Here is a 13,738-nt window from a genome sequence, read left to right as displayed (position 1 = left end):
TACGTCCAAACCTCGCGAGATGTGACCGTATGTGTCTTCATGTCCACTCAACGTTGCAGACTGTTCTCTTCATACATCCACGGTTGCTCCTAGGGAAAATCTGTTCGAGGTTTTTCCATTATGAACTACTTTTCATTTTTAATGCACTTAAAGGCTGCAAGTGATATACAAAACAATCCCCAATAATACAATACATTAAAGAACACAGAGCACTCTTATTATCTTCTAATAACTTAAAATCCAAAGTTATAATGAAAAACAGCAGGGGAGGAAGTACTCATGACATAATAAGCCAGGATGCAGCTTCATTTATGGATCAATGAACTATCTAGTTGTCTTGATGTGACTATAATTGCATATTTTACCTAATATCCTCCCAAAAGTCTGTGTTGCAACAGTTTAATAAGTGTTAAATATGATGATGGTGTAATATGATTAAAAGATTATGAACAGTTATAATATAAACGTAGAGGTGGGATTCATGTGTTCTTCCAGGGTCAAGAATTATCTTAATCTCAAGGTTACACAACTAATCTACAACACAACTAACGCAAGACAAGGACAATCCCAACAAAAAAGTCAAACATTTAGGGGACATTCTGAATCCTTTAATGCTTAAAATGAGACAGAAATAAACTGACTTAACATTTATTCCAAATCAACAACAATTCCTATACTAGTCACATGGAACTTCCAACAAAGCCTGAATTGAACTGCAGGAGATTCAAAACTAAAGCAGCACAATGTTCAGACTTTTCTTCCTGTTGCCATAACAAAAAGTCTATTCAGAGGTTGTCTGCAGCAGAAATGTATGTGGAGAGAAAGTTCTTTATTTCAGAGATGTGCTTGGTCTCTTTGATGGTGGTGTCTCTGCTGCGGACCAGAAGAAGGCCACTCTCGAGCGTGTTCTCATTGATCACCACCGTGAAAAGCACTCCCATCTCATCATACCTAAAATGCATCAACAGAGAATCAGATTAGTCCACTGATACAATGATAATTTGCACCTTATGATCAATTTAGATACTGATTTGCACTTTACTTTGTGTTCAGCTGCTCCATTGATGTTGGCATTGTTTCAAGATAACCAGGCCACGTAGAAATCTTAGCCTCTATAAACTCCTGCAGCAGCCCATCACAAACCTACAAAAAAATCAAACACTGATTAAATATAGTTCCTTTATTTCCTACAATACAAGCTAGTTGTATTAAATACTTCAGTGCTGATTATATCAATCACAAACAAGATCATTTTTACAGAGCCCTTTCAGATGTGTATACATATTTATATATAAACATTTAATAAAGATAAAAAATAACTTATCTGTGAGTCCAAGACATGTTTTTCTTACCTGTCGCAGCTCGACAGTGCCCCCCCTGCCAATGTCTAAAGCCACTTTAACTGGAGCCAACACTGGGTGCAACTTCAGAACCTGAAATTAACAGTGAACCAAAATTCAGAAACACAGAAAACCACAACATAAAAGTGAGCTATAAACATCCTGATAACTGTTCTTATGTAACAGGCTCTGTGCCAGCTCTTGTTTATCACATTTCGCTGCAGCATCTTCTTCTTGCTGTCTTCTTTCTTCAGCTGCTGGAGTGAGTTGGATAGAAAGGCCATTACACCGCGGTCCATGTTCCCAGTTACTGAGATGACGTGAGGGACTGATTTCCGACCATCTCGGCACTGTAACATGTTTAGAAAGAGAATTAACACTATGTGATTACACTGAGGAAAGGCAACACTAGAAGGGAATAGTTTCTTGTGTGTACGAGCTAACACATTAGATGTAGCCTGATAGCCTAAGATGTTACAGTCATTAATAATATCAATAATCACAACTATGTTTTTCCTGACTTAAAAATGTCTTCTGTAAAAAAGCTATACGAAGGGAAGTGTCAGATATTTATGGGAGACACTTCATTTCGAGGAGGTTTGTTGACCCCTATAGCCTAGAACAAAGGTTGAAAGAGAAGATTCTAAAAAATAATATTGTCCATTAAAAATGTGATAAAGCATGTATTATTATCTCATCATTTGGTTAAAAAAAAATCAGTACACATAGTTAAAAACAGTGGCTTTAAACTGGAGAAGGACACTTAAAAAGAGGTAGCAGACTGACCTGCAGTTTGGCGCGGACTCCGTTGTGTGTGTGCAGCAGCTCGGTGCTTCCTCTGCTCCACAGCGTCTCCACGGGCTCCTGTCCCCACGGGAACCTGTAGAGGATCCTCACACCACGAGACGCCGCCTCCTCCAGTTCCTCCTCTGGGACGTCACTACTGCTGAAGTCTGATGGAGACAGGGAAAACTGGAAAGACAAGGTGATGAGCTGAAGTTAGCATGTTGACTTTAAGTAGGAGTAACTTAATAAGACAAACTTATTGATGTTCAATTATTTGACTCAAACATCAGGAGCTTTCTTGGGAGAAATGTTGTGGTATGGGGCATCGTAGGACCATCAGTGAGTATACAGTATCTTAAAGCTATAATATTAAGTATCAATGATGGGGTCGAAAGATATTTAGATATTTTTAAGACACAATTTTGACAAATATTATACGGTATAACCACCATGAGATTGTAGATTTATTCTTATCCAAGCAAATCAGTAAAACATAAGAATATGTCATGTTTTCAACATTTGAATAATGTGTGCGTATCTTGGAAATGATAAGGATCCGTTTCGATTGATTCCTCTGATATACTCATTTAACAATACTCACTTTCCTCCACCACTTGAGTCTCTGTCGGTTCCAGTGATCCAGCCACTGAGAAGAGGTTCGAGGAGAGCAGAACCAAACCAGAGACGCCTGGGTCACCTCAGCTGGGCTGGCGGGAAAAAATGTTTTCATTATAATACTTTGGGACCAATATATTATGCAGTTTACTATATTAAAGAGTATATTTTTTTAAATATAGCACAAATAAATACGTTTTCAAATTAAGGCAGATTACTTTGGTTATGAACAAATACTGGTCTTCATATAACATACAGGTGACAATAACATCAACTTGTCAAGCAATACTTAGAATTAAGGGTTTCAAAATCCCAACTGGAATATGTGTAGAGCAAGAATATCCTTTGAACAAGTATACGTGTCCACACACACACCCACACACCCACAGACAGACAGACAGACAGACAGACATTAGATGAAGCCTCACCAACCAGAGCCATCTGAGGGCTGAAAGCACAGCCCAGTCTCAGCCAGGCCAAAGGGCAGCTTCCTGTTCACCAGCTCCAACGAGGGGACAAATTGCTCCAAGGCACCTGAGAAAAAACACTTACTTAACTGGGGTTGTTTTTTTATTAAATGTATTTTATTTCTTAATCCAACAAAGTAAATGATCAGGGTGGAAAACAGGAGTTTCATTGCTTTGTTAAAAGGTAATGCTGCTTTATCTTTTTATCCCATTACAAGATGACTGGTGTAATATTTTGTAATCATCGTTATCTTAGGCATGTCCATAACTAGAAGATAATAGAGAAAAGGTTAAGACAATTTAAACCACATAAGTTGATGGCAGCTGGGAAAAACAACTGATATGTACTCAAAGCTCTTGTGTTAATAGCGAAGACGATGATTACAATGAACTGGCTTGAGTCCAATCTGCCAAAATATTGTCCACCTTTATTTGGATAATTAGTAAATGAATGCATCACCTGTCTTATATCTTGGTATTGTCAAGGCTTTCCCCCCTAAAAACCACCATTACTTGGTTATGTAAAGTTGCGTGAGAATTGTTTTTATTACGTTAAAATCATTTTACTACTCAAATTTCCCCATACATGAAGTTGCAAAGATATAATAATCAAAGAGTGAATCTCTGTGGAATATGTTATGCAGAACTCTACCTTGAAGAAAGCCTGTCCTCAGTGAAGGGGACCTCTGGATGAGTGTTTGTATCTTCTGCAGGAGCTGCTGGTTGCTCAGTTCTTTCTGTTGAAGTATGTGTTTTAACTGTTCACTCTCAACAATGCTCAGTCCATCTGTTGCTGTACCCTTACTGCTGCTCAGAGTGTTTATCCCAAACACCTGCTGTGTTGATCTGGTCACTGAGAGCCACCACTGCTGCAGCAGGTTTCTCCTCAGCTCCATGCCCAAAGGCCCATAACAGCAGCTCATCCCCCGCTGAAAGAGCTCCGTGTTAGGCTGACCTGGTGAAACATAGTGCCTGTCCACACAGAGCTCCAGCAAAGTCCTCACTTGAACCACAGCCTCCCCAGGGGGTGAACTGCAGAGTCTCCTGGTGTGTTGCAGAGCCAAGGTCACTCTGCACGGTGAGGGTTTCAATTTGCAAACGTTTCTGACACAGCAATATAACATGATGAGAAGGTTGAGAGGGCTTAATCCAAAGAGTGTCTATGGCAGTGATGACTTCTCATGAGTAAACCCCTCCTGAAAGACTACAGACAGTCGAAATAAAACTTAAATGCCAATGTTATATAAATATTTCTTTTCAATAATTGCTAGACCTAAATCTAGCAAGTCACCGTTCTTAAAACATAAACAAAGTTATTTGTTTTTGTTGAACCCAATATGAACAATGAGATCCTCCGTCCGGTCAGCGTTACTTTAGCTAAGCTAACGGCATGCATGCTAACGTTGCACACATCAAACTATCAGAGCATGTCGGTGCATTTACAACAACATGCACTCACCGGACAGTTGCTAATTAATGTTGTCCGCTGCTGTTGTCACAGTAAATATACAAAGATAGCCGCATGATACATTTTTGAAATTCACAGGAGGTACATGTGATCTTTGACCCGGAAGTGACATATTACATCCGGGTTATGGAACATTCTTTCAGAAGGTGTTTTATTTGTTTTTGGAAAAGAGTACTGTGTCCACAAAAATATGGTTTAATAAATAATATACAAAAATATATGCATCATAGGTCAAAAATAAATGTATCCAAAACATTTATATATTTTTAAAATCATAGTGCTATAAAGATGCAGTTCATTATAATGTGAATGTCCTTAAGCACATTAATATAAATGTCTATATGAATTGCTTGCCTAGTTTTCTTTATATTATGTTGGATATACACCGTAACACACATACTGTGATTAAACAAATTAGATTGTTTTTTCACTTCTTCACTGTTGTCTTATAAAAAAAGTATGCTGTTGAGGAAATTCTTAATTTATGTTTAGTTGTTTTTAAAGGTAGAAGGATACATTTAAGTAATCATTTAAAGATAGAAATGTTAACATTGCAACTAGCCATCACATATCCAAGGGGGACATTACCTCATTGTCCTGGTAACACTGGTGGTAACTGCAGCCCTGAACTAAAGTCCTAGCGTAATATGCACTTTTGCATTCAGGTGGGTTGAAAAAGGAAGAATCGAATATTAGTACACCTGTAAAGTGACTTTTTTTTCTGTCCATCTGCCTTTGTTCCTACTCCCTTTTTAACCTTGAAGGTAATGTCACAAGTCTTCTCAGGAATTAGGCATTTGTGATATAGCTAGGTTCACACATGTGGTTAAGAAGGACCAAGATCGACATTAAAAAAAATCTGAGTTTTAATAGTTCTATCAACCCAACCTTCCAATACAGTAAACACAACACACCTCCCATTTTCTTCTTTTTATTTAAAAGGGTCACACTTACCCTTTTTAAATGTTCTTCATAACATCACTATTAAAAACACACGACTGAAAACTGAAAACACAGCATTACCTAGTAAAAATAAATTACTGAGGAATGTAACAAAAAACAGTCAAGGAAAAGTGCTGCAATCATAATTGCACATTAGGAGATTTTTTTTATGACTCCAAAATAATGCTCTGGGTTTACTGGATAATTCCAACCCTGCTGTAAGCAAAACAAAGTTATACAGTACAAAGGATAATAATAATAATAATAATAATAATAATAATAATAATAATAATAATAATACTGTAATATTTCAAGACTAAACCAAAATCATGTTGGTTCAATTTAATCTGCGCATAACTTATCTACTGTGGGAAGGTTGGTGGCATGGGGTAGGGCACCATTGGTGGTGGTGGAGGTTGTTGGGCCTGTGGTGGTGGCTGAGAGTTGAACGGGAATGGTGGGTGGTTCATGCCATTCTGAGCAGCCCTCTGCATGCCCCCAAACTGAGGGGGGCCCTGGAAGCTTTGGTTACCAAACGCACCCACCTGGTTTGTGGGGAAATTACCCTGTCCATTACTGTTGCTGTAGTTGTTGTTTCCATAGCTACCACTAGAGTTAGCACTGCCTCCATAGCTGCCACCATTTTGGGCCTTATTACCACCAAAGGCACTCTTCGGCCCACCGCCAAACCCTCTATCCCCGTCCCTGTAGCTAGTACCTCCGAAGTTACTCCTCCCACCCCCAGAATACCTATCCCGACGGTCATCCTTGTAGCCACCTCTTCCACCCCTTCCACGACCTGCATGAGATAGAGACAGGAGAGTGGAAGATAAAACAAAAAGAATCTCAATGATTAAAAAAAGGGGTCATTTACAGTTTGTCAGTGTTCATGGATACAAATTCTAAATAAAGATGCACACAATATAAATCAGTGACACAAAGTTGAGACTAAATACCAATTCTCACATTGACTAAAAATATACTACATCTTCCTTGAAAACCATGAATAAACAGAAGTTTTAAATGTTACCTCCTCTGTCCTCTGCCATTTGGATCAGCTTGGGGTTAATGGCCTGGTTGGCCTCGCGCAGCACAGCTATCAGGTCACTGGCTTGTTTCATGTTGTTAGGGGTGAAAAAGGTGTAGGCTGTGCCCGTTTTTTGACTCCGGGCTGTGCGTCCAATGCGGTGGATATAATCCTCGGAGGAGTTAGGGTAGTCATAATTGATGACAAATTTCACATCCTCCACATCTGTGAAAGTGTTGCAGTGTGGCAAAACAAAACATGGAGGCCACAAAGGATTTTGCACACCACAACAGCCAGATCAAAGGGAAAAGTTAGCAACTGTGAAAGCTGGGGGAAGAAAAAACGGTCGTTAGGCTGTGGAGGGAAAAGTGTTAATACAACATAAGATTGTGTATACATCTACTCCATGGGAATACTACTGTGGGAAGAGAGAAACGATGCACACTCCAATTGCTTACCATAATCAAAAAGATCCAAAAGACATTCACTCTCCCTTTTGTTAACCAAGGGAGAAAAACAATGGATTTAAGTCTTACCATAAAAGGAGTATGCATTCACTAGTCCTTTCCCAATGCAGCGAAATCCCCCACAAATTGTCAAGTGACATCCAGGAGCTTCTACGCAGTTGGGCCTCGATGTGCACTGGGGCCTCCTCATGTGCCAATATACGACCATTCAGTGGTACATTTTTGCAGGTCCATTTTTCCCAGTACACTCTCAAAAGAAGCTTGATATTAAAGGCCGCACTGCAAGTCTTGCCAAGATAAAATAGACCAAGTTCTAATTTGAACAGGGGCCCCTTCAAACAAAATGACAAAGGCCCAAGCATTGAACCCTGTGGGACCCCTCACCGAGCACGGGCAGAATTCCCCCTGCCCCCTTCATCAGTCTCATCAAGGCAAGATCTTCCAAGAAGCCAGTATTCACTTGAGAAAATGTCTCTCGTTGGCAGGTCTCGACATGACTTTAAAACACAGGCGAGGGAGGAACTTTGGTTTGAGCTGTCTCACTCTCTTTTTCCTCTCACTAGATGTTCCCACTACCCCCTAAACACATGTGCCAGGTCTCATCAATTTTCAGAGACAAATACAATATTTCAAACTGCTCTCTCCATTTCAAGAAAATCCAGCACTTTGACGGGAAAGAAAACAACTGAAAGCTTACCCATGCTATGTGATACAAGCTCCGAAAGGTAACTATTGTTCCAAATCTCAAACAAGTGACTTGCAATACAGCGCTCTCTAACACAAAAGCATGCAAGGCAAAAGTCACGACAAAGGATATATTTTTTTTCTTTTAGGTTTGAGTTGGAAACAGCTGGATGGCATTTGTCAGGTGAAATCCATGGACAGAGAACAGATGTGTGTGTCAACACCATATCAGTGACAAAGGCTTAGCCACACAGCCTTTTGAAGATCACTGGCACACAGAGCTTTCACCTCTCTAGGCCCACTGGGTGGCAAGCCAGTTGAGCACTTCCAATATGTCATCCTTCTCCCTCTCGAGGCCTGGGACTGTCATGCCTAGCGCCTGCCACAAAGACTGCACCTTAAGGTGAGAAAAACTCAGAAAATGCATAGAAAAGTTAAAGAAAGCAAACCAACTTTCTTTAAAAAAAAGTGTAACACTGATAAAAAAAGTGGTAATACTCATGGTCATACTGACCCAAGCCACGGGAGGCCACATCGGTGGCAATGAGGATTGGAGCTTTGCCATATCTGAACTCTGAAGGGAGAGGGACAGTATTTAATTTAAATACAGAGCAGCTTGTGAGAAGGATTATTTAACGCTGTTATTTTTTAATTGCAACCTGCCAAGTTATTTATTGCATCTCACCATTAAGGACCCAGTCCCTCTCCTGCTGGCTCTTGTCTCCATGAATTCCCATTGCTGGCCACCTGTGACAGACATATTGGACATTAAACACTATCGAACAATAAGTAAGAGACAAATTATCATTGGGAATAGCCTGAATGTTACCTGTCCAGATAAACAGCAGAATTAAAAAGTATATTTATTTAAGTTGATGGAAGAGGAGATCCTTACCCATCTCTTCTCATCCTCCTGGTGAGCTCATCACAACGTCTTTTGGTCTCAACAAATATAATAGTCTTGTTCTCCTTTTCACTCATTATCTCCTCCAGCAAACGGATCAGTCTGACACAGAAGAGATAGAAGAAGATGAGACAAAAAATATTTTTTTCACAAAATGAACCTTATGTTTCTACTGATGCATTACAGTCAAACACTGAAGTAAGATTAAATAAACAATTTGTTCTTTAACTATGTGACTATGAAAGAAGGTTTTCAGAGAAGAGGACTAATAGAAGCTTTTCCTCCCCCCATCACACTAATAAAAGAGGTAGGGATCCTTTACTCACTTGTCCTCCTTCTCCATGTCATTGCAAACATCAACTATCTGCAGGATGTTGTGGTTGGCACTGAGCTGCAGTGCCCCAACGTTGATCTGAACATAGTCCTTCAGGAAGTCCTCAGCCAGCTGGCGAACTTCCTTAGGCCAGGTGGCGCTCCACATCAGGGTCTGACGATCTGGCTGTTGGGACAAAAAGGATGCGGCTTGAAAGTAAGTATTTATCGGTTAAATAATTAAATTAACTAGTCCAATATATTGTATCAGTAATCTTGGTGAGTTCTGAACTACGAGTATTGGTCACAGGTGATTTGGTCAACTTGAATGGCTATGTATTTAATTCCTAAAAATGTGTCATGAATAAAGCAGCCAGGTTATAGAAATGCTTGCAGTGAAACACTTTACTTTAGTGTGAGATCAGACCAATGAGATTATCAATGATCGCCCAAGGGTCAGAAAATAAAACAACCTACCCGAATTTGTTCCACTATCTTGCGGATCTGAGGTTCAAATCCCATGTCCAGCATGCGGTCTGCTTCATCCAGCACCAGATAGGTACAGCGACGCAAATTAGTCTTACCACACTCCAGAAAGTCAATGAGACGACCTGGGGTAGCAATGCAAATCTCTACACCTAAAAAGTAAACATAGTATGATATATTTTAAATAAAAGCAATAAAATATTTTATCATAAAATCACTGACTGATGGCAGAGATGAGTCACATGAAAAGACTAATATCTACCAAGTGAGAAATGATTAAGTCAGCATACCCCTCTCAAGGTCCCTGATTTGTGGTCCCTTGGGCGCACCACCGTAGATGCAGGTGCTCTTGAGACGGGAGGCCCTGCCGTATTCAGCAGCCACCTGTTGCACCTGCTGAGCCAGCTCGCGGGTCGGCGCCAGCACCACTGAAGAAAGATGGACACAATTTTTTAAAATTATTATTTGTGTATGGCATCCATCACAAAAAAAGATCAAGGTAAACAAGGGTCCTACCGCTACTATGTTTATCTTTTCATGGTAGACACTCTTCAGAAACAGCAGGGAAATAATTATCGTGCAGACCAGAACAACAACTGCCCCATTTAGACTGGCTCTGTGTTGCATGCCAACCTTTATCATTAGCAATGTGTCTGCCTACCTCCAAACAGGGGTTAATAAATATATAATTTTTTGGACAACCTTGGATTTTTTTCCACTTGGAACCAGGTTGTATTTAAGATAGCAGCTTCACTTGTTTTTGACTTGTTTGGCACATTATATTTGTTTTAAACAAATGTTGCTTATGCAGCGATATATAAAGGGATGCATGAATCATGATATAAAGACTGGGCATCATCTGGGCCTTTAGCTATAATATTGTGATAGCTCAAAAGTTATTTTCTGAGCTTTAAAAAAACATTTGTTGGACTATCAATATCATATTGTGCTAATAAGAGACAGCAGGTCAGATGAAACAGTAGATTGATTGATACATTTTATTTTGAACAAGTAAAATAAATTATTACAAAACAAATGTTGCAGTGCATAGTCATGTAAGAGAAATCAAAACAAAAAAATGACATTTACAACAACAACAACATAAACAGTGCCACATCTAGTGTTCGAAAGGGAGTGAGAAAAAGTATAATTTATTTAATCTCACCCCCTTGTCCCTCATTGATTTATAATCTATAATCTGCAATAATTATCATTATTATTCATTGTTATTATTATTAATCTGCCTTACCTGTTGATACACACACACACACACACACACACACACACACACACACACACACACACACACACACACACACACACACACACACACACACACACACACACACACACACACACACACACACACACACACACACACACACACACACACACACACACACACACACACACACACACACACACACACACACACACACACACACACACACACACACACACACACACACACACACACACACACACACACACACACCCACCCCCCCCCCCCCCCCCCCATCCCTCGAGAAAATAATTTCTCTGTATTTCCTCTTGAACTGGTTACTGTCTGGACATCGCTTTAGCTCCACATTCACACTGTTCCATAGTCTCACTCCACAGGCTGAGATACAAAAAGTTCTTCTGGTTGTACGAACCCTATGAATTTCGAATTGAAATTGTCTGTTGTTCACTAGATCAATAGATAATCAAGTGTACTTACTATAGGTCCATCTCCATGCTCCAAGAATGGCTGATGTTGAATGTGCACAATTGCAGGTAGGAGATACTAAAGAAAGAAAATGAAAAGAACTAAGCTCTCAAACACATCTTGACTCATTGAGCACATGCATCAGGGATCCAATGTGCAGCCAGCTGCCTAGTAATCAATGTCTTCCACAATATGGCAGGATATATTCCTTCCCTCAGCTGACATGTTTACATTGTTTGATAACAATCTGAAATGGTTATTTATGTATTGTCCTAGTTCTGTTCAATCAGTCAATCGCTCTTGGCAAAGGTGTAATGAACTTAGTTCCGCAATTAAAACACTTTGTAAGCAGTCTAATCTTTTGCCAAAAGTGTATTTCCTATCAGCCAAAAACTTATCTCGTATAGATGGTCTGAGAAAGAATAATTGGAAAATGATTCACTTACAGCAAGGGTTTTCCCAGACCCTGTTTGAGCGATTCCAACCATGTCTTTGCCACTCAGCGCAACTGGCCACCCCTGGGACTGAATTGGAGTTGGATCAGTCCAGTTATGATTGACAATGACTTCCATGACGTAGTCTGAAGAGGGAAGATACGTAAGGTAAATTGTTGAATGTCAAACTTTTGGACAATAACACATTGAAAAGGTAAAAAGTGGAGCATTCATTACTACTCACTTGGAAATTCAGCTTCATGGAATTTTATAATTGGCTTGGGGCAATCCCTGCCTTTGACCGTAACTTCTTTGTTTCTTCGGTACTGTTCAATCTCTTGCTGGAATTGAAAGAAGACATTAACGACCATTCAGAATAAACATACTGAAAAGCCTGCAGATAATAAAACATAGAAAAGGGAAAAAGCTATAAGTGGGTCTTACAACTGTTCTGCGAGTTGAATCTGAATGTTCCTGGTAAAAGTTCTTCTGAAACTTTGGAAGCTCGTCAAGGTTCCAGTGCTTCTTCCGCAGCCTCTCACCAGGGTTGCCAAATTTTCCCAGAGGAGGTCCGCCCCTACTGCCTCCACCGCTACCACCACCAAAACGAGGGGGTCCTCCACCATACCTTGTGTGAAAGAAAGACACACATAGATGATGTAGTGTCAGAAATCATGGACCTAATTAAAAAGGGGTAATCCAAAAGTCAAGTCAATTAACTAGTCGTGGCTAGTACTTCAAAGCCTGTAACAGTTGTCATGTTAAATTTCCCTGATGATCTCTACATTTTACCTCGGCTAATCTTTGGAGGCTTTGCATGCTTTGAAAGAGGAAATTATAATATTGATTGCAAAATACGAAGGTAGCGTTTTGTAGTCTGATTCATACAATGATTTAAAAGTCAGAATATTTCTGCAATGACATTTCTGCTTGCTTTTTAGAATTAGAATATAATTAGTAGGGAGGAAACCCTCTTTAATGGTCACACATGCAGAGCACACAGCAGACACAGTGACATTTGTTCTCTGCATTTAACCCATCCTAGTACCAGGAGTCTAGTACTAGGAGCAGTGGGCAGCTATTGTACAGCGCTCGGGGAGCAATGGGAGTGAGGGGGGAAGGGGGGTGTCCAGTGCCTTGCTCAAGGACACCACGGCAGGTCTGGAGGTGAAGTGGGAACTTTCCAAGAAGCAGTCCACACTCCATATTTAGGCCTCGTCGGGGACTTGAACCGGCAACCCTACAGCTCCCAGTCCAAGCACCTACTGACTGAGCCACTGCCGGTGACTGCATTAAATACCTGGAATGATCCTTTTACAAAGTATGGTGAGATACAGGTATCTGCAGTATTTCCACCCTCCCTGTGTTATAGCTCCACATTGATAAAAGTAAACAAATGGCGTGAGGCTTTTACCTTTGTGAGTGAGGACACAATCTTCCAAAAGATAAATAGCGGTTCTTAACAAACCCAACACTTGCAGTGCCACATTTTTATTTATAGACCTTGCATATTGGCGTATACAAAGCCCTTTAGGAAACATGAAACTGTCAGACTACTGAGGTGGGATTGATATACATTATGGGGCTCAGCTTTACCTAAAGTACGGGACATTCTAGTTGACAACTTGACACTATTAATGGAAAAGCCCCTTGTTAAAAATAAATTGGTCGTCTCTGACACAGATATTGCTGTGTGATGAGAGCACTGACTGCGTCACATGGGGAGAGCCAGCCGGCTGCAGACTGCTCTACCGCCGACACAGAGCTGTCATCAGCTGCCATTTTACCTCCAATAGACAGGGAAATAGAAAACATTAAAGATATTAAGAGGCAGGGACGCTTGACCGAATTAAAATGTGTGTGTTATATTTCACTGCTCAAATGTAGCCGTGTAACAACTAGTGTCTAGTCTGTCGACATGGACTACTACAGGACAGCTGTGTTGTTTTGATCCCTGACAGCGGTGAAAAGGCTAGGCAGCTCACCTCAGTTAACGATCATAAAACCCTCCGCTGGCACTTCACTTACCCTCTATCTCGTCCACGGTCTCTGTCTGAAAATCCAGGCATTATGCGGCAAACCACTAAGTTTGATGTAC

At 40.3% G+C, this 13,738-nt stretch overlaps 2 protein-coding genes across 3 annotated transcripts; both read right to left on the bottom strand.

The window, feature by feature from the left end:
- Nucleotides 1-586: 586 nt before the first annotated feature.
- On the bottom strand, nucleotides 587-4,785 carry polg2 (polymerase (DNA directed), gamma 2, accessory subunit). 2 transcript variants are annotated; one of them, XM_079662739.1, is made up of 8 exons: nucleotides 3,861-4,785; nucleotides 3,170-3,275; nucleotides 2,728-2,833; nucleotides 2,127-2,312; nucleotides 1,553-1,690; nucleotides 1,353-1,433; nucleotides 1,043-1,143; nucleotides 587-951 (listed from the first exon to the last, which is right to left on the bottom strand). In XM_079662739.1, exons 1-8 carry the CDS (start codon nucleotides 4,330-4,332, stop codon nucleotides 786-788), a joined length of 1,356 nt encoding a protein of 451 aa, XP_079518865.1. In that variant the 5' UTR covers nucleotides 4,333-4,785; the 3' UTR covers nucleotides 587-785. The 2 variants fall into 2 exon arrangements, with proteins under 2 accessions (XP_079518865.1, XP_079518866.1); XM_079662740.1 differs by having other exon boundaries at nucleotides 2,728-2,828; nucleotides 3,174-3,275.
- Nucleotides 4,786-5,593: 808 nt separating this feature from the next.
- LOC307037921 (putative ATP-dependent RNA helicase DDX5) lies at nucleotides 5,594-13,718 on the bottom strand. Its single transcript, XM_079679138.1, has 13 exons — nucleotides 13,669-13,718; nucleotides 12,085-12,268; nucleotides 11,885-11,981; nucleotides 11,653-11,786; nucleotides 11,215-11,284; nucleotides 9,789-9,926; nucleotides 9,490-9,650; nucleotides 9,027-9,199; nucleotides 8,692-8,802; nucleotides 8,482-8,543; nucleotides 8,311-8,370; nucleotides 6,649-6,870; nucleotides 5,594-6,417 (listed from the first exon to the last, which is right to left on the bottom strand). Exons 1-13 carry the CDS (start codon nucleotides 13,707-13,709, stop codon nucleotides 5,981-5,983), a joined length of 1,890 nt encoding a protein of 629 aa, XP_079535264.1. The 5' UTR covers nucleotides 13,710-13,718; the 3' UTR covers nucleotides 5,594-5,980.
- Nucleotides 13,719-13,738: the final 20 nt, after the last annotated feature.

Source organism: Notothenia rossii (genome assembly GCF_949606895.1).
Source record: "Notothenia rossii genome assembly, chromosome: 1".
Lineage (NCBI taxonomy): Eukaryota > Metazoa > Chordata > Actinopteri > Perciformes > Nototheniidae > Notothenia > Notothenia rossii.
The sequence above is the reverse complement of the archived record's forward strand: the minus strand, read 5'-3'. Positions and strand labels throughout refer to the sequence as shown.